We start from the raw sequence: 18626 nt of genomic DNA, 5'->3' as shown, positions 1-18626 counted from the left end.
CTTGGAAAGGGCGGGGGAGGGGGGAGGAGGGCGGGTGGATGGGGAGGGCGGAGGTATGCAGACAACGAGTCAGAGTTTCCCCTGAAAAGCCTCAAAAGTGTCCACGTCCTCAAAAAGAATGGAACCAATTTAAGAAGCGGGCCCCGTGACCACGGCCCTTCCCCCCCTCCCCCCGCGCCCCCGCAGTCTCCTCCCCGCCGTGGCTGCCCGGGCCCCCAGCCCCGGCCCGCTCATTGGTGGAGGAGCTTTCGGAAGCGCCCTCGGGCCGGGGAAACTTTTGCCATATAAATAGGGCAGCTCCGGGCTTTATTATTTTAGCACCACGACGGCAGGAGGGTTTCGGCTAAGTTGGAGGTCCTAGCCACAACTGCATGCCCGCTCTGGCCAGGTGATCCTCCGCTGTGACCCCGGGGCTCTGCGACACAAGGAGTCTGCATGTCTCAGTGGTAGACATGCTCAGCTTTGTGGACATGCGGACTCTGTTGCTGCTCGCAGTCACTTCGTGCCTAGCAACATGCCAATGTAAGTGCCTTCCGCTTGTTCCGGGGACGGACGGGAGAGCGAGCGAGGAGCCCCCGGGTGGGGCCCTGGGCCGAGACAGCAATCCCAAGGTCAGGTCTAGCTTCACCTCGGAGGCCAGGAAGGCCCTGGCAGGTGGGACACACGGACATCCCCCTAAAAATGGAAACACAAGAGGCTCGCAAGTTAGGAAACTTCTTCTCCGAACTAAGAGGGGGAGCGCGTGAGTGCCCGCCTCTGGTCCTGGGCTAGGGAGTCGCAAGGGAGACGCAAGTCCTTTCCCTAAAGCTGGGATGGAATGCGGGGCAGCCAGGGCCTCCGCCAACTGGCGCCCGCTTTGTGAGATCTGGGCCTGCTTTAGAAAACTCCTTAATTTGGTAACGTAGATGGTAGACCCGATCCTCTGCAGGGTTGTTTGGATCCCCCGGCCTTTGTAAATCTTGCCTGAAGGGTCGTGGTGACTACAAGGCGCCCTCTGCAGGGAGGAAAGTGAAAGCACCGGGGACCAGCCTTAAAGGAATGGGTCTCCATCCAAGACCACCCATGTATCCAGAGAGGTTCTCTGCGTTTCTGATTGGACTTACTCCCCAATGGCCAGTCAGTGTGTCCGAGGAAGGAAAATAGATGCTACTTGGGATTGATGCCATCTGAAGAGTAAAATTAGCTTCTCCACTCATCCTCTGGAAGTGGTAACATGGCTAACTAACATCCACTCTGCTTTTGTTGAGTCTGAGCATTACCTGCTCAAGATCTTCGAGATAATGAGACACTCTGAGAACTGCATGTTGGGAAATGTCAACACGGGTCTTCCAAGACCACCACTACTTTACCTTGAGATCCTGGGCAAATCCAGCCACGCCTTTTCTTGAAAAGGATTAGACTGATTCCCTTTCCAGACTTCTTCTATTATCATGGTAGAATGAAGAAATGATACGGTTTTTTGTCTTGAAAATGATGGCTGCCTACTGACCAGGCAGAGCTACTGATCTGGTGGGATTTCAGGGTGTCTGACCACACCCAACACTACAAAAAGTCTGCTCCACCCAATGCCACAGACGCTACCATGGTATCATTACTGACGCATTTCTTGGTGTCTTATGCCCCATGCACTTTCAGCATCCACGTCATTGTACAGGGTAGCTGCATCTAACATATTCACATTACAGCGCTCACTTTTTGTGGGAATCTGAGGGCGGGTGAGAGGACTGGCTCCAAGAGAAAGACAGAAAATAAGCCCAGGAAGTTGGAAGTACAAAGGGCAATTTTACCATTTAATCAGCAGCCAACCATGTTCGGGAATAAATTTTGCCAAACACAAGTTATTCAAAATGGCTTGTTTCTGAATAATTAAAAGGCAAATTTCCAAAATCATAAGGACTTCTGTTAATCAAACTCCGGCATAATTATCCTCCCTACTGATGTACACAATGAAGTAAACATATAATTTTTCTAATTTAAAAGTAATTCTTATAAATTACCCTGAAATGTCAGGGCTGGCTATGGTCCACACTCGTGAATTGTACCTGTTGCAACATATCTTTTCACTCCAAATAACATGCTTCTTGGCCACTCAATTAAAGCAGTTCTTAGGGGTGATTCATCTTATTGCAAGATTGGCCACACTTGTATCCTAGGTTAACCTATAATTTTTATGTGGTAGGAGTGCCATTCAATCTCTAAGGACTTACAACAATTAGATTAACAAGGAGATTAGAGTTTATTTTTACCATTTATTTTCAAATTCCTGAATACAGTGTTTCCTGCTCATACAGAGCAAAATCTTTCTCAGGAACAGAACTGATAACAATTTACATTTTAAGTTTACAGGTTTCTGAATTAACTCTTTTCATACTTAGCAAATTTGTAAATTATACCTTTTGAAATTCGACACTATGAAAAGTGAAAACTCAATGAAGTACTAAATATCTCTGTGTCCTACATAGGCTCCATATGATCCCAAATTTTCCCCTTCCTCAATTGTTAAATATTAAAGGTGATCCAAACAATAAATTATAATTATTACCTCATCAGTCTACTAGTCTGCTACCTTCAGCAATCCACGTGTGCAATTTACCAGCTTACTTACTCAGCATTGATAACACTCATCAGACGTGTGAATCTTTTAAAGCATTTATAAAATAGTAAATAATTAACAATTTCATTCGAAATATAGTTACATCTTAATATTGCAGACAAATCATTCAGCTATGCCTGGCCATACTGTTGATCTGCATATTTTCCAAATCATTGGAATCATCTTAAAATATATAATTGGCCTTTAAATTTGATCAGTCAATGGTATGAACTACTGTATGTATTTGTTGTCACTATTGATCAATGAACTCCTGTTGCAGTATTTAATAATTGTTTTCTACTTTCCTCTTTTCTCCCTAGCTTTACAAACGGTGAGTAAAATTATTTTTTAAATACACATACTTACATTAATCTCTTTGGCTACCATAGCTTCTCTGGTGAGAATGAGAGATGGGTTGGCATTGACTAAATGCCAACACATTGGTGGATTCACCAAAAAATCATGAAGAATTACAATCATGAATTTTTTTGACCGCCTCAGAAAAGACCCACCCCAATTTCTAAAATGGGTGGAGCTACTGAATAAGACTCCCTTCATAAGAATACACAGAGACAGAGAGTAACTACCTCCCGTGGGAGCTTGAGCATCAGCTACTACGAAGCAAATTTCGCTATGCTAGAAAACCTTTAACTTCTTTGAAATCATGTGCAAGAGTAGCATGATCAAATTCTTAATCAGGAATTGACTTCGATGCATAATTACAGATAAGTATATATTTGGTTCTGTGTATAGCAAGTTTTAATTTATTGCTAACATTTAAATTTTTACTTTAGAATATTAAGTTTTGATTTAAAATGCACAGTGTACTATACAGAAATGAGGGGAGATATATTTATATATGCTATATATTAATATATTCTATTTCTATTAATATATACTCATCTCATCAAAAAAATTCCTTGAATGTTTCATTCCATTTTCCCTTGAAGCTTCTGAAGCCTCCTCATGTATAAATATACATATATATGTTTTTTTAATAATAATCTTTTATGTATTCTTTTCTAGGAAACTGCAAGAAAGGTAAGAGTTCAATGCTCCTTCAGAAATATCTGAATAATCTATAAAGATCGAAAATGACTTTTAATTTCACTAAATGTATAAGCAATTTTGAGAGGCAAATATTTGTCAATATTAAGCCCAAACTAATATGCAATAGCTAGACCATAATTAAAAGTAGTTGAGAAGTTTAAGATAACAAAGTTTTATTATCTCCCCAAACCATCTCTAAGTACATTTATAGTCATTATATTGCATAAATTAGTGATTTACATAATAAGAGAGAAAACATTTTGGTTTTACTCTGAAACTGGAGTACTATGTTGGTTTATGGTAATAAAACAAAACTTATTCTAAGGGGTTTGGACTACATAAGTATGCAGTAATAGAGGTAACAAAATCGTCATTTTATCTACAGTAATTGCCTAGCTAAAAATTATCTTTAGTGTGTTGGTCTAATGGCTGGAACTCCTAGCAGCCTTTAGATCCCCACTTTTAAGAAATGCATATAATTATGGTAAAGACAATATACTTCTATATAGTGGTGGCTCAACCCTAGCTCCCGAGTAGATCGATTGTCCCTGGTGTTTCCTGGGGTCTTTCTTATTGATCCATCTGCCTCTTCCTTGCAGGGACCGACTGGAGATAGAGGACCTCGTGGAGACAGGGTGTGTATCAAAGAGCTCTGATCCTCCTTTGAATTACTCATACTAGCTATTACAAGAGATTATTTTATAAGAATAGTTCGGCTATGTGTTGGGCTGCTAATTTCAAGGTCAGCAGTTCGAAACCACCAGATACTCTGTGTGAGAAAGACAAGCCTTTGTACTCCTGAAAAGACTTAGAGTCTTACAGACCCACGGGGGCAGTTCTACCCTGCCCCACAGGGTTGCTATGACTCAGAATTGCCTCAATGGCAGTGAGTTTGATTGTTCCAAGTAGATAATGCCCTAGAGAATGTGTGTTCTTATGCATAGTAATGTTCTTCTTAGGAAAAGGTTATTCTTCAGAAAAGAAAATTATTACAGCATAGTCATACTCGGTGCATGGTCTACTTATACTTCTGCTTGTACTTGGTTGCCTAGCACACTTACCTACATACATAGTGGAAGTATATCTGCTTGTCACCACCCAGTAGCTATGATTTTAGCATGTTCTGTTTGCATGTTAAGATCTCATATAATTCAGGAACGATAGTCATCGATAGCATGTTTATCAGCCTAAATTTTAAAAATGAGCCAATCAAACTTATGTTTTCTTTGTAGTATTTTCTTTTTTATCTCTTTCATATGCTGACTTGACCTTTCTAAGTAGATGGCTGTGCATTGTATGAGAAATACATCTACTAGGAGGAGCCCTGGCGGCGCAGTGGTTAAGCACTGGCTGCCGGCTGAAGAGCTGATGGTTCAAACCCACCACCCACTGGGAGGGAAAGCAAAGTGGCACTGTTTCCATAAAGATCCCAGTCTTGGAAGCCCAGTAGGACAGCTTTGCCTTGGCCTGTAGGATTGCTATATGAGTCAGAATCACTGTGCTGACTCAACAATGTACCTTTTGAAAAGTACACATGTGTATTCACTGAATAATGTATTAGAGGTAGAATTATGCCGGTGGCTTAAACAACAGTGTTAACAATAGGATACATACAGGTTTTTCTAGCCTGTGATAAGATGATTCTATTCATCCTATCTGGCTGCTATTCATGCATAACATATCAAAAGAGTTGATAAACTTAAAACAGTCCAATCATATACATAGTATACTATCTTACAGTTAAACATCTGAAATTCATAGGATCATAAATATTAGGTATAGTTTTAATTTTTATCTTTATTTGAATATACTGGATCTCCATTATGAACCAGCACTAATTAACCAAGAAACTCATGAAGAACCTTCTCCTGTGTCTTCTTTCAACCTCAGTTACTAATCATCCTTCCCCAAAAAAACCCTTAATCTTAAAGGCTCATAATCCACCCTACTTCCGTGATGGTCAGAAAAACTGATAATACCTTTTACATTTGTAGGTCTCCTCCTTTTCCTTGTACATGTTTCTATGAGCCCCGCCTATCTCTAACCCTGCTATTCCATTTTTACTCACTAGGGTCCAGCAGGCCCTCCAGGCAGAGATGGAGACGATGGAATCCCAGGCCCTCCGGGTCCACCTGGTCCTCCTGGCCCCCCTGGTCTTGGCGGGGTAAGATTTCTTAAGTCGTGTTAACTTTTAGCTAATTTTACTTTCTTGTACTTCTGTTGGATGAAGAATGATGGTGGAATATAGCTGTAACCGTTAAGGCGGAATCCTGCTATTTGGAAATGAGTGCATTTCAGTTCATTTCTTTAGTTTCTTCATCTAAGGGTCTGGTTTGACCCATTTTCTTTGTGAGCCCTTGTCAATTACAGGACGGGTCTTGGTGTTTACTGAAGGCAGAAGCAGCCTTGACAATCATTATTTAATTTGGGGATTTAATATCTTTTATCAGTAGGGCCCAAATAAGAGGTGTTGCATTATTAATGAGTTTGATTGGATTGAATTAGTGAAATCCCTGATCTTAAGCAATTTTACAAACACTCTACCTTTTTATTCTCCTTGGCTTGAAGTCTGCTGAACCAACATTCAAAGCAGTTTTAGGTTTAATTTTCTTGAAACTAATTGGAGAAAAGTACATTTCACTTTTTCATTAATATCCTCTCTTTGCTTTATGTCTTTAACAACGGTGTGAGTGCCAATGGGCCTCACTGCAGGAAGGAAAACATATTTGCTTAATTGGCTAGCACGATGATTCAGAAGCCTGATTCTAATACTCAACTGTACGCCCATAAAATAAGACCTTTCTCCTTCAAAGATCTTATTATGATTGTGTATCTACTGAGCGTATTAAAAAGCACCTTTTTAAATAGCTCTACCAATATAAAAGAGATCTTTAACACTAAAGTTATTACTGTGAACTCTTTTTAACAAGTTTAATCTTCCAAGGGGAATTTTAATTTCATTTTCCTCTAAACATGAACACTTTATATTCCCTTGGCGAGAGGAAACAAGGTCACCCAGTCAGTTTGTGTTGTTCTGGAGGAGAGGGACAACAGCCGGAAATGCGTGGCCATTCTCTTGCTTGCTACCAAGTTTAGAAGGAGTTTTCGCTGGCTTTGGGAGGTTTAGAACGCTCTCTGTCTCCAGCGTGGAGGTAGAGGGTAAAGAGCAGGAACCCAGGGTGGTGGGAGAAGAAAGCTTTGAAAAAGGTCAGGGAGGTCCCACTTCAAACTGGGTGTGGAGTAAAATCTGAACTTACTCTTCTCCTGACTGTGTCGGAATTCAGTTTTATATGTGATTCTCAAACACTCATGATATACCCTTCCAACAAACCCGTTTGAGCCCCAACGCACATCTGCACGGACAGAATGAGACAAGAGCGCAGTGCCCGGTGTAAGTTGTCATGCTTGCTCCTTTCTCCCCAGAACTTTGCCGCCCAGTATGACGGGAAAGGCGTTGGACTCGGCCCTGGACCAATGGTATGCGCACTTCTTCTCCTTCTTCGTTTTCACATCAAAAAGTACATTAGAGAAGTCTATGTGTGGCATTTGACGTCGTCCTTTATTAACTGCATAAGTAGTGCCATTTATTAACACAGTCTTGACCCTCAAAACTGACATCAGTTTTATTTTTCAACTCAAAATCTGTAACACTTTAGGGGTTCATTATTTTAAATTTGTCTTATTAGATGTATATATTGGATTCGGTATTATATCTAAATCATATCTTTATATCCAAGAAATAGCCTTTGGTATGGTTTATAGTGACCATAACTTAGGCAAGTGAATTTCATTCAAAACCGTGACTATTCTCTCTCTTTTTTATATCCTGCAACATTGCTTAGGATCTGAAACAACCTTTCTTGACATGTAACTATGAAGATTTGTTTAATTTATTAGAGGGGATCAACAAGCTCTACAGCAGCCTCTTTGTTTTATAACCAGATATTAGCCCCCTTTCCCAAGGGCATGCAAGTAGTTCCCTGCGGCGCTAGGGCTCACCACCAGGCACGATTTCTGCCTAGTCACCGTCGTGGCTCACATGACTAATCATTGAGTCCCACACCCATTTATTCATAAATATGTGTCAGTGCAACCAGTAGGACAGATTCTGACCCACCGTCAACAATATAGGGAATGCTTCTTTTTATCTGTTTTGATAAAAGTTCCATTTGAGCCTACGAATTATATCCTACAATCAGAGCAACCGTTAGAAAAGTTCCCAACGTGATTATAGCAATGATATTGAATCGACCGGAAGTCCCCCTCATAGCAAGCAGAAACTTGTAAGAAAAAGACTGATATGACTACACAATATGTATAAATATGAAACAGTGGAAAAATAGCCAGACATAAAAGTATTAGTTCATTAAACACTAGACACACAGTGGTTTTAATTTTTTTAACACCATAAACAGTGTCTTTAAAATAGTATTTTGGCCTGGACAGTGCATTCAGTCTTCGATCTTAAAAAGAATATGTTCCGCTGGAACTAATTTTCAACACTAAACGAATATGTATGCTACAAGGGCAAGAATGTATTTTCTATAACTTAAAATCCTCATTGGAAAAAGAAGGTACTTTTACTTGATGATGTCCATTTTCCTTTTTTGTTTTTTTAGGTTTTTTTTTTTAATATAAAATCTTTCTACCCAAAATGAAGAAGTGGAGTTTAGGGGGTCGCTTGTGTTGTTTTGTTGTGGCTTCCTTCCTGCTGCCCATTTACAATCAGGCGTCTCAGCCGGGGCTGGCCATTAGCCAGCGCTAAAACAGCCCCAGTAGCTGAAGAATGGGATGGGAAACGAATAAAACCCTGATAAAGGGTCAAATAAAGAAGAAGCCCACGGAAGCTTGGAAACTTGACTTTGCCACAACCCTGGCGAGGGCATAAAAGAGTGTTTTACTGTGGAATATAATTTAAGTTTGCACATCTACACACATGCACAGGCATCTATAATCAACAGATATGTGTTTTGCAAACAGGAAAGATAGGCTATCATAAAATATTCATATAATTTTCCTTGTTGGAAAATCAATAATATAAAGCCCCAAAGGGTTCTTCTCTGAATTAATGAGTAATCATCTCTGTCTCAGGGTCTCCACAAAATAAACTATGTAAATGAAATTGTTGCAATTCCATGGGAAAAAAGAAAAGAAATGCAATTTAAAATGTCCAGTGTCCAAGTAAACTATTTTTACGGTATGCCTAAAACCTTATTTTAATTGCAAAGTGGTAGCTTCGGTAAATGCCATGGCAATTTCAAAAATCAAATAAATAAATTTCTCATGGAGATGACGTGCATTTTAAGGACACTGCGTACGATTTCCATGTAGGCATTAATACAGTGGGACAACCGACTGCAGGGAGCCCACGGTTGGTGTGTCATCAACAAATTACTGCCCGAGACTTGTGTGTGAAGCAGTCCCAGCATTCTGTTCACAGTCTGCCCTCGGGGAGTCGAGGTAGCCCTTGGTTACTGCACGTGGGCGGGGGTGTCAAGAATGTGTATTTCACTCACAAACCAGTAATGCTCTGTTTTGCTTTACTTCTGTAGCTCAGAATGGAAAGCAAAGAGGAGCCCCCCCGCCTTACCGGCATTAAGCAGGACTTTAATTCATTCCAATTTATGCCCATTTTGCCAATAAAAAATCAATTTCTTAGCTAAGTATGACACGGAGAAGTGGGTCATTAGCTGTGTAGTTGTATATTCTATACTTGGTAAAGACAGATTCACTTCTCTGCATTCCAACACTCTCACGAGGCTCCATTGAGCTAGATGTCAGGGGACTGTCAGCCTCCATCCGCTGCTCCTTGAGATTTGGGGTAAGAGAGAAACAGAAGCAAGGAGAGAAATAGTGGAGCAAAGTTCGATCTTGAAATCTTTCTTGAGAGGAACAAAAACTGTAAAGTAAAACCAGGCCAGGTCTGTTCGTCTGTCCATCACAGACTGTCTATGATACTGCTAACCTTGTCACAGCGATCTCAGCAAAAGCAGCAACTTATTTGTGCCGTGTCTATCCACTCTGCAGGGTTTAATGGGACCTAGAGGCCCTCCAGGTGCAAATGGACCCCCTGTAAGTACCAAAAGCTTGGATCCCTCCTACATAAAAGCAGAAGGAAGTAAAGGTTTGGAGTATGACATTACTTTCGTCTCTCTCTCTCTCACAGGGCCCTCCAGGTTTCAGTGGGCCTGCCGGTGAGCCGGGTGAGCCTGGACAAACTGTAAGTACCTTGTTTCAATTTGTGATGAATATTTTTAAGAGATTTATGAGTACAGCCTCAACTAAATGATGTGTCTCCCGATTTCTTAGGGTCCTGCTGGTTCTCGAGGTCCCTCTGGCCCTCCTGGCAAGGCTGGTGAAGATGTAAGTTTTTATTCCTAACCCCTCCCAAACCAGCATTTACATATTCCTGCCTCCAATGAGAATTTCTAGAATCTAATTAAAGATCTTGCCAAAAGCTGAATAAATCTGACATAACTCTCCCCAGATGATAAAAATAACACAATTGTTGTAATGAAATATTAACTTGGTTGTTTTAAAGGAAACATTATTATTAATATATGTGTGTCCACAATTTTATGTGATGCCTTTTCTCCTATTGTAAAAGCCAAGATGCCACTCTTTCATCTGATAGTTTATCAAGAAAAAGCTTATTCTATGATGCCTTCCAATTTCAGGGTCATCCTGGAAAGCCTGGACGATCTGGTGAGAGAGGTGTCGTTGGACCACAGGTGAGACTCTTAGAAGCCCAAGGACACTTTGTATAATGCCAACATCCGGGGCTTGCAGAGAAAAGATTCGCTGAAACTCGTCAGTGTGCGTGCAGAATGGGACGTCACACAGATTAGAACACTAACTGGAGGTGTCTGGGAACATCAAAGGCACCTAGAGAGGAGTGCGTGACATTTGTATTAATGCTAACGATTCTATGCGATTTTAATGGCGGCATGCTCACCTTACGCAACTAAATCGTATTTTAAAAAAATATATATATCACTTTATCTCTCATATGAGAGCCTATTACTTGGCGCTTAAACACATATTGGGTCTTTAGTCCTGGTTCACCATCGGTGAGAAGAACAACTTTGGGGCCAGGAATCGCTGTCTTTTCATGAATAAGGAAGTCGGTCTTGATCTTCTTCTGCGTTTCCTTCTAAGGGTGCTCGTGGCTTCCCTGGAACCCCCGGCCTGCCTGGCTTCAAGGGCATTCGGGTGAGTCCTTTCTCCATCCAGATGGGAGACAAGTGCTGGTGACTTGGGGAAAGAAGAAGTAAAGGAAAGGAAAATAGAGAAGCTCGATGATTCGCTTGACAGGAGAGGGAGGTTGTGTGAAAGCAAAGTTGGGAGCGGCCTTCCTCTTGAAAGCTCCCAGGAAACGAGCATCACTGCTGAGCAACGGTACAGGGTGCTCAGAACTTATTCCGCACTGGCGACCACGGTAAATGGTTCCAGGTTACGGGAGGCAAAAGAGCATCTGACCCTGCAGCTCACGTTCCCAAGGCCAGGAAGGTTTCCATTCATCTGGATTCTAGGGTCCCTGAGGTAGTTCACCCCGAGCTGAGTGCTGGGACTCCATCGCACTGAGGCAGACAGGAGACCCACCACAGAAAAGATCAAGCCCAAAGCTATCACGTGTTTGATTGGACCAAACTCTAGAGTGGAGTAGCATGTTACTTAAAAAAAAACTTGCCTTTCAGGGACACAACGGTCTGGACGGGTTGAAGGGACAGCCCGGTGCTGCCGGTGTAAAGGTATGTTAGAAGCATTGTTTTTGAAACAATTAGTTGATATGCCCCACAGCGCATCACCAAGGAGTTCACTCGCTGAGGACTACCCACATTCTGCAAAGTACCTTACTTCCTCTTCTACAGGGCAGCTCTTGCCGTAGTGAGGCTGAGGGTCTGTGACAAAAGGCCAATTACTGAGAATATTGGTCTAATTCATTGCCTATTAAATAATTGACATTAAAAATTATAACAATAGTTTTCCCTCACCCCCTACCCCCATTTACTTTCCTCCTTTGGTAATTTCAGTCGATCTCTGCAGCCCAAATAAGGGTAAATAAACACATGATCAGATATGAGAACATGATGTGTTATTTTAAACTGCAAACTCTCCTTTGCCATGCATTAATTAGATAGGTACATTCATGTCACAATAGTCTTTTCAACCTCTTTCCTGTGATGTATCTGTGCACACTCAAAATTTTTTTAATTAGGTAATTAAAGTCTCAGAAGTGTGTTATCTCTTGGCTCTGCTCCTCTATGACAACGTTTTCAACTATAAAATGTCCCCTTTCCTATCAAGGAGATAATGTGATATTAAAGTGAATACCAACGTAATTACAAATTAATGAGTAATGAATACTAGCGGGACTAGAATGGACATGAATATGGAGAATCTGTTCTAACTTTCCAGCTGCCACACAATGGGTAAGGTCACCCTCACTCTCCAGGAGCCCAGTGCGCTCGCTGAGCCCGCTAGTCACGGCATCGTGAAATGCGAGAGCCGTCAGGGGCTTTGGAAACTCCCTCCTTGTGCGGATGAGGAGCGCCGAGGTTTCCAGAAGGCTGGTGACTTGTCCAGTGCCGCACATCTGGCAGTTCAAAGGGCCAGGGCTAGAAGCCCTGACTCTTATGCCAGTGCTCCTCCCTGAAGAACACTAGACAGGACGACCCTTCAATAGCCTCTTAGGTCATGTTGTGGGTCTTTTAGGGGTTGTTGTTTTGTTTTCTGTTCACAATCAGATCATCTTGAAGAGAAGTCCTCCTACATGTGCCATAATGTAAACTACTCTCTGCCCCCACAATATCTTTTCTCAATAAAATAATATAAACTATAGATGTGACAGCTCAGAAAATATTATGGAGATCAGATTTTTAGGTATATTTTATGAAAATCAAAGGGTTAAGTTCAAAATAACTTTACGGAGGGTAAATATAATTATATTGGGTGCAAACTTTCCCTTTGCCATCTGCTTTTATATCATTTCTAATACTTCAGCCTCATCTAAAAGACATGCAAAATCTGAGCGGGAAACCACATCTCCCTGGCACCCAACTATCTGGCACTACCTAAAAAAATACATGTTTTCAGGGATAGGCTTTTTATGTATGTGTTTGATATCACTGAGACATCGTTTATATGCCTAAGATATGCAATGTATGACTAGTTCAAATTGTAATTCTAAACAAACCCACTACCATCAAGTGGCTCCAGCCCCATAGTGATCCTTTCTGGGGTTTCCAAAGCTGTAAATCTCAATGGCAGCAGGCAGCCTCATCTTTCACGGTTGGTGAGTTTGAACTGCTAACCCTGCAGTTAGCAGCCTAATGCCTAACCCACAGAGCTACTGAGGATCCTTCAAACTGTGGAGTTAGAAAGAAAGAAACAGAGAGAGAGAGAAAGAGAGACTGAGGCAATAAAAATTAATATGTATAATGAACAAACATTTCTTTTCCATGTAGGGTGAACCTGGTGCTCCTGGTGAAAATGGAACTCCTGGTCAAACAGTGAGTATAGATTACTATATTGAAAATCAGAATGGGCACACTCTTTGCTAGCTGGAACTTCTTTAATGTTTTTGCTAATTACCATTTCCCTTGGCATTATATTCTTTGATATTTTTCTAAAAGCCTTCTGCATACTTAATTGAAATCCATTACCTCTTAGTTGGAATTATAACGAGGCCTATTTATTTCGAGTGGATTCTAGCACATATTGGAAATTGGACAAACCAAAGGATGCCTGTGACTTTTTCAAAATTAGCATTCTGAATTTCATTGAAAATGTTTCTGCTTCTAGGGAGCCCGTGGACTTCCTGGCGAGAGAGGCCGTGTCGGTGGCTCTGGCCCAGCTGTAAGTGCTCCCATTATTGCTCATGTTTATCCCTTTAAAGTGTCCTAATAACTGCCACTGAACTCTTCAGTTGACGCTTTCTCTTCGTGTTTAACACAGGGTGCCCGTGGAAGCGATGGGAGCGTGGGTCCCGTGGGCCCTGCTGTAAGTGTGGACCCTGGGGAGTTCGGAAGGGGTTGAGAGAGCATGGAAGGAGAACTTGAGAACTGTCCCCTATTCAATTCCTACAAAGCCTATCATTTCAGACACATACCAAATGATCTGTGAGGTCTTCTGAAGGATCCCATTTACATAAGTCCTATTCCCAGAGTCACTGATTGACGTATAAAACAAATTCGGCCCTGCTTTGGGTACCCAAGATGTCTTGCTTTGAATAAGATCCCAGTCACGAGATTATCATTTTTTTTCTATGCCAACATTTAATTACACCGAGTCCCTCTCTTATTGATTTCAGGGTCCCCTTGGTTCTGCTGGCCCCCCAGGCTTCCCTGGTGCCCCCGGTCCTAAGGTAAAGACACTGGTGATCTTGTCACGTTTTATTCTGCATTTAAATATTATAACTGTCTTTGGGAGTCTGATGTCAAAATATTATACTTGTGCTTGTGGGCAGAGAAGCAATTACAGAATGGTTGACTAGCCCCTCTCTCACTCTGGCTCTCAATCGACTAGCTTTCACACCCTCCGTCGGCGTGGACCATCTGTCTGCAGTTGAGCGCTCCACACTCCGTGGTGCTAGTCCCGTGGAAGTGGACTCTGTGGAGGCTCGCTGGGATAGACTAGCTGGCCAGTTGGGATGGGCTGACTGGGATCCAGAGTTTCTGTCACATGCACAGACCCCAGAACCAGGGGCAGGGTGAAACGAGGCCATGGCACCCACAATGGAAAATCCTCATGAGGAAAGCAAACCCGCATCGTGTGGCACCCAACAAGATAGGGGGGGGGGGGGAAGATCGCAACTCTGAAGACATTTCCTAAGACTTGTTTAAGCTACAAACACAGAAAAGCGGCTTCATTATTTTCTGGGTGCTTTCTCAGTGTCACTGCTTCTTTTAGGGTGAACTTGGTCCTGTTGGTAACCCTGGCCCCTCCGGCCCTGCGGGTCCTCGCGGTGAAGTGGGTCTCCCCGGCGTGTCTGGCCCTGTTGGACCTCCTGTAAGTAGCTGTTAAGTCCTGAACCCCATGGGGTGGGAGAAAGCAAAAAGAGGAAGAGGAACTCCCGGAGGGCTTGTCAGAGAACAAACGGTTTCTGTCGATTAATACTCTCCTCCTGTCCTTTTTCCTCATAGGGCAACCCTGGAGCCAACGGCCTGGCTGGTGCCAAGGGTGCTGCTGTAAGTAGACGAGGTGGCTGGACTGTGCTGTGCAGCCTGAGAGGCTGTAAGAGAGCTGCCTGGTGACAGACACCTGCTTTTCTTCCCAGGGCCTGCCTGGGGTCGCCGGGGCGCCTGGCCTCCCTGGACCCCGCGGTATTCCTGGCCCTGCTGGTTCTGCCGGTGCTACTGGTGCCAGAGGACTTGTTGTAAGTGGTCGTGGCTGTGGTCAGAGGGGTGAAACCAGTCTCGAAACACCAGCTGTGCTGCCATCTCCTCACCATCTAGACTTCTCCTGGTTTTCTTCTTCTTCTCCTTCACCTTAACATTAGTCTTATCGTTTTCACCTTGATTTCTTACACACACACACACACACACACACACACACACACATTCCACCCCCTTCCCCCACACATACCACAGAGAGACATAGCCCTCCCCCATCTCTTAGTGCATTAACCAATCGCAAATGATGCAGAAAGTCTCCAATGTCAATCGTGTTCTTTCAACCAACACCACTCCCAGCAGGTCCTTTAAATCCGAACAGGGCACATTTCTTGAAGACTCTGAATTTTCCTTTGTTTTGATCTATCAACATCACCAAGAGGTTTGTCTGCTGGAGTTCTCCAAATGGCTGCCACCTGACCCCCATTTGTCTTGGCCCCTAGGGTGAGCCTGGTCCCGCCGGCTCCAAAGGAGAGAGCGGCAGCAAGGGCGAACCTGTAAGTAGTCTATGACCAACGTGTTAGGGAGTTGTCCTTCGCGAACTCTTCATTAAAATTAAAATTATTTCCACTCCTCTATATGTCTTTTCATTCAACAGGGCTCTGCTGGTCCCCAAGGGCCTGCTGGTCCCAGTGGTGAAGAAGGAAAGAGAGGACCCAACGGTGAAGCGGGATCTGCTGGCCCTGCAGGACCTCCGGGGCTGAGGGTAGGTTCCAGACGCTCCTGGCACCACATACGCCAGACGCAGAGGAGGGGATTCCTTCTCTGGCACCTGGTCAAAGTTACTGAGTATCTCTCCTAGACTAAGAGAGCATCTGCTTCCCATCTGCTTTAGTCAATCAGTAACCGGCAGTTTGATATGTTGTAAAATTGGTCTGTGAACAGGGTTGACCCACTTTTGCAGGGGGCTCATCTGTACATTCCTTTTGGATTTGGGTGAAGTGCTCTGGTTTATCCCTTGGGAGGGGGAGATCAAGCTTTATCACATACGTGACAGCCACGTTTTCATAAATTCTGCCCTATCTGATTCAGAGGTTTTCTCTAATTCTCATCTGTCTCCCATCCTTTCTTGCAGGGCAGCCCTGGTTCTCGTGGGCTTCCTGGAGCTGATGGCAGAGCTGGTGTCATGGTAAATCGTCTCCCACTCATTTTCCAAAAAGGAATCTGATCCTTCTGATGGTGAATGGGTCATCAGCTTGAGCGCTCACCCCTCCTTTCCATAGGGCCCTCCTGGTAACCGTGGTGCAAGTGGCCCTGCTGGCATCCGAGGTCCCAGCGGAGATTCTGGTCGCCCTGGAGAGCCTGGTCTCATGGGACCCCGAGTAAGTGACAGATAGTTTCTGAGCAAGTCACACTTGGCGTTGCTTCATTTTTTAAAAAGGACTAATACCTGAAGATAACAACAGCAACAACAAAAACCAAAGCAAACTTATTAGTAGACTTGCTGATGGCTAAATTTTTAATTTAACTTTATCAAAACTCAGTAGATGTATTTATGTATTTGGTTAGTTCATAACGTTTCTATTTATTACTAATGGTTCAATGGATATGAATGAGGTTTTCAGAAGAGTAGGTCTATTTTAATATATCCAAATTAGGTTGGCTCTCCTATTGGCATGAATGTTTTATTTTAATCTGTGAGCTTTATATAAGGTGTTCATGAAATGTATTAGGACTATACATTATTAGTTTATTAGATTCATAAGTGAAGTCATTCTTCCAGCTATCAGAAAGTGCTATAATGTATTCAGCATCACACTAGCGATGGAGAAATGACCTCTAGATCTGTGTAGACACTCTAATCCATAGCAATAGAGTAATTTTTTTGCCTCCATTATTTCTTATGGATGGATATCAACTGTAATTGCACCATAAACAAGTAATACAGACATCAAAATATAGCAATAAAAAATTCACTTTGAAAATTATTTGCCAGATGCCTTGGTCTTTTCTATTAGGAGGTAAATAACATGATACACTTCACCCTTAAAGTATGTTGCTTAACAGTTTTTTGAGATAACTGTAAACAGATCTTACTCTAAAATTCAATAAAAGGCACAAACAAATAGAAATAATAAATATGTTAACAACTTTTTTACACCTCGCAGCTTGTGGTTAATTTCCCTACTGATTAATCCTAGACCATAAATAAAATGGTGGTGGTGGGCTGCCGGGGGGAGGGGTATGAATGCTTTCCTGCTATTTCAATTAATTTCAGCCTCAAATATATGCATTAAAATTCCAATATGCAACCATCCTCATTTGTTTTCTAGGGTCTTCCTGGTTCCCCTGGAAATGCTGGCCCAGCTGGTAAAGAAGGACTTGGTGTAAGTATTGCTCATTTTCCATTATATTGTCAAGGACACTTATTACACCCTTATCAAGTCTATTTTGTGGCTTATTTATACATGAATCCATTGAAAAATAAATATCAGCCGCATACATCATCTGGGAAGGCAAGGTAATAGACTGTAATTATGTAGTCCAAATTATGCAGGGCTGAAAAGAGAGATGGAAAAAGAAAAACACGGCAGAGAAAATTGAAGCTAGTGACAAGGGCGTGGAAAGAGAGCAGAAAGGGGGAAATTGCATAGATGAGGTGGAGTTGGCTGTGTGTGTGTGTCGACGTCCTGTTTAGAAAAACGAGATGGATGTATCGTCTGCTCAAGAAGCTCTGTACCTTCAGAAAGCGCTCAGCCGTGTCCCCTGACAGCACGCACACAGGAGGCAGCGAGCCTGCACTGATGCTGAGCACACCGTTAACTCTGGTTTCAGGGTCTCCCCGGTATTGATGGCAGGCCTGGCCCAGTTGGCCCTGCTGGAGCAAGAGGAGAGCCTGGTAACATCGGATTCCCCGGACCCAAAGGCCCCACTGTAAGCATCACACCCCACTCCTCTCCCTCCACCCCTGGTTACCCCTTCTACAAATATCCCACTGTTTCCCTCTGGCCTCAGCCCATCTCCCTCAAGGTGGGCTTCTTTCAACAGAGAAAAACTGAACCTCTTATAGCAGTGAAATATAGTATTTTACTCCTGCTGAAAATCCACTTCTTGAATGATCGGCTTCTGCAGACAGAGACGTAATTGCTATGTCCACCTTCTTGTATACGGGGCTGCCCGGTGACGGGTCACGTCATGCCTTAGATGGCAGAACTCAAAGATTAGAATCCGTAAGAAAACAAAAGCAGGCAGAAGATGAAATGTACAAAATGCACATGGCTAACTTACATTAAGGGTGCAAAGTTGTAATTACTTTTTGCTTCTTCATTATAGGGAGATGCTGGCAAACCTGGCGATAAAGGGCATGCTGGTCTTGCTGGCTCTCGGGTAGGTGCTGTGGTGCACGTCCATTCACACAGTACTCATCTAAGGAATACACACGCTGAGGCCAACTGATCTAATCCCATCACTTTCTTTCCAAGATAGCCCAACTGGGGTCTTTTTTACCATAACAAAAAACATTTTAAAGCCACTTTTATACAATAGTGGGCTATCATAAGTCAGAATGTATGCAAATCCCAAAAGTATTTACAAAACAATCTGCTTGCGTTTTGGTTGGTTTGTTTTTTCTGTCCATCTGTGACTGAAAG

General features: G+C 42.7%; 1 protein-coding gene across 1 annotated transcript in view; it reads left to right on the top strand.

Moving 5' to 3' along the window:
- The first annotated feature begins 300 nt into the window (after positions 1 to 300).
- Positions 301 to 18626, top strand: part of COL1A2 (collagen type I alpha 2 chain) — a 36231-nt gene continuing 17905 nt past the window's right edge. The window contains exons 1-26 of the mRNA XM_075558399.1: positions 301 to 522; positions 2914 to 2924; positions 3620 to 3634; positions 4243 to 4278; positions 5715 to 5807; positions 7067 to 7120; positions 9671 to 9715; positions 9810 to 9863; positions 9953 to 10006; positions 10321 to 10374; positions 10802 to 10855; positions 11341 to 11394; positions 13111 to 13155; positions 13448 to 13501; positions 13601 to 13645; positions 13956 to 14009; positions 14555 to 14653; positions 14788 to 14832; positions 14922 to 15020; positions 15480 to 15533; positions 15635 to 15742; positions 16112 to 16165; positions 16260 to 16358; positions 17310 to 17363; positions 17812 to 17910; positions 18310 to 18363. Coding sequence (XP_075414514.1) covers positions 453 to 522; positions 2914 to 2924; positions 3620 to 3634; positions 4243 to 4278; positions 5715 to 5807; positions 7067 to 7120; positions 9671 to 9715; positions 9810 to 9863; positions 9953 to 10006; positions 10321 to 10374; positions 10802 to 10855; positions 11341 to 11394; positions 13111 to 13155; positions 13448 to 13501; positions 13601 to 13645; positions 13956 to 14009; positions 14555 to 14653; positions 14788 to 14832; positions 14922 to 15020; positions 15480 to 15533; positions 15635 to 15742; positions 16112 to 16165; positions 16260 to 16358; positions 17310 to 17363; positions 17812 to 17910; positions 18310 to 18363 — 1557 coding nt within the window. The 5' untranslated portion in view covers positions 301 to 452. The remainder of the gene's footprint in view (positions 523 to 2913; positions 2925 to 3619; positions 3635 to 4242; positions 4279 to 5714; positions 5808 to 7066; positions 7121 to 9670; positions 9716 to 9809; positions 9864 to 9952; positions 10007 to 10320; positions 10375 to 10801; positions 10856 to 11340; positions 11395 to 13110; positions 13156 to 13447; positions 13502 to 13600; positions 13646 to 13955; positions 14010 to 14554; positions 14654 to 14787; positions 14833 to 14921; positions 15021 to 15479; positions 15534 to 15634; positions 15743 to 16111; positions 16166 to 16259; positions 16359 to 17309; positions 17364 to 17811; positions 17911 to 18309; positions 18364 to 18626) is intronic.

The sequence above is a fragment of the Tenrec ecaudatus genome, chromosome 9 (assembly GCF_050624435.1).
Source record: "Tenrec ecaudatus isolate mTenEca1 chromosome 9, mTenEca1.hap1, whole genome shotgun sequence".
Taxonomy (NCBI): Eukaryota; Metazoa; Chordata; class Mammalia; order Afrosoricida; family Tenrecidae; genus Tenrec; species Tenrec ecaudatus.
The sequence above is the reverse complement of the archived record's forward strand: the minus strand, read 5'-3'. Positions and strand labels throughout refer to the sequence as shown.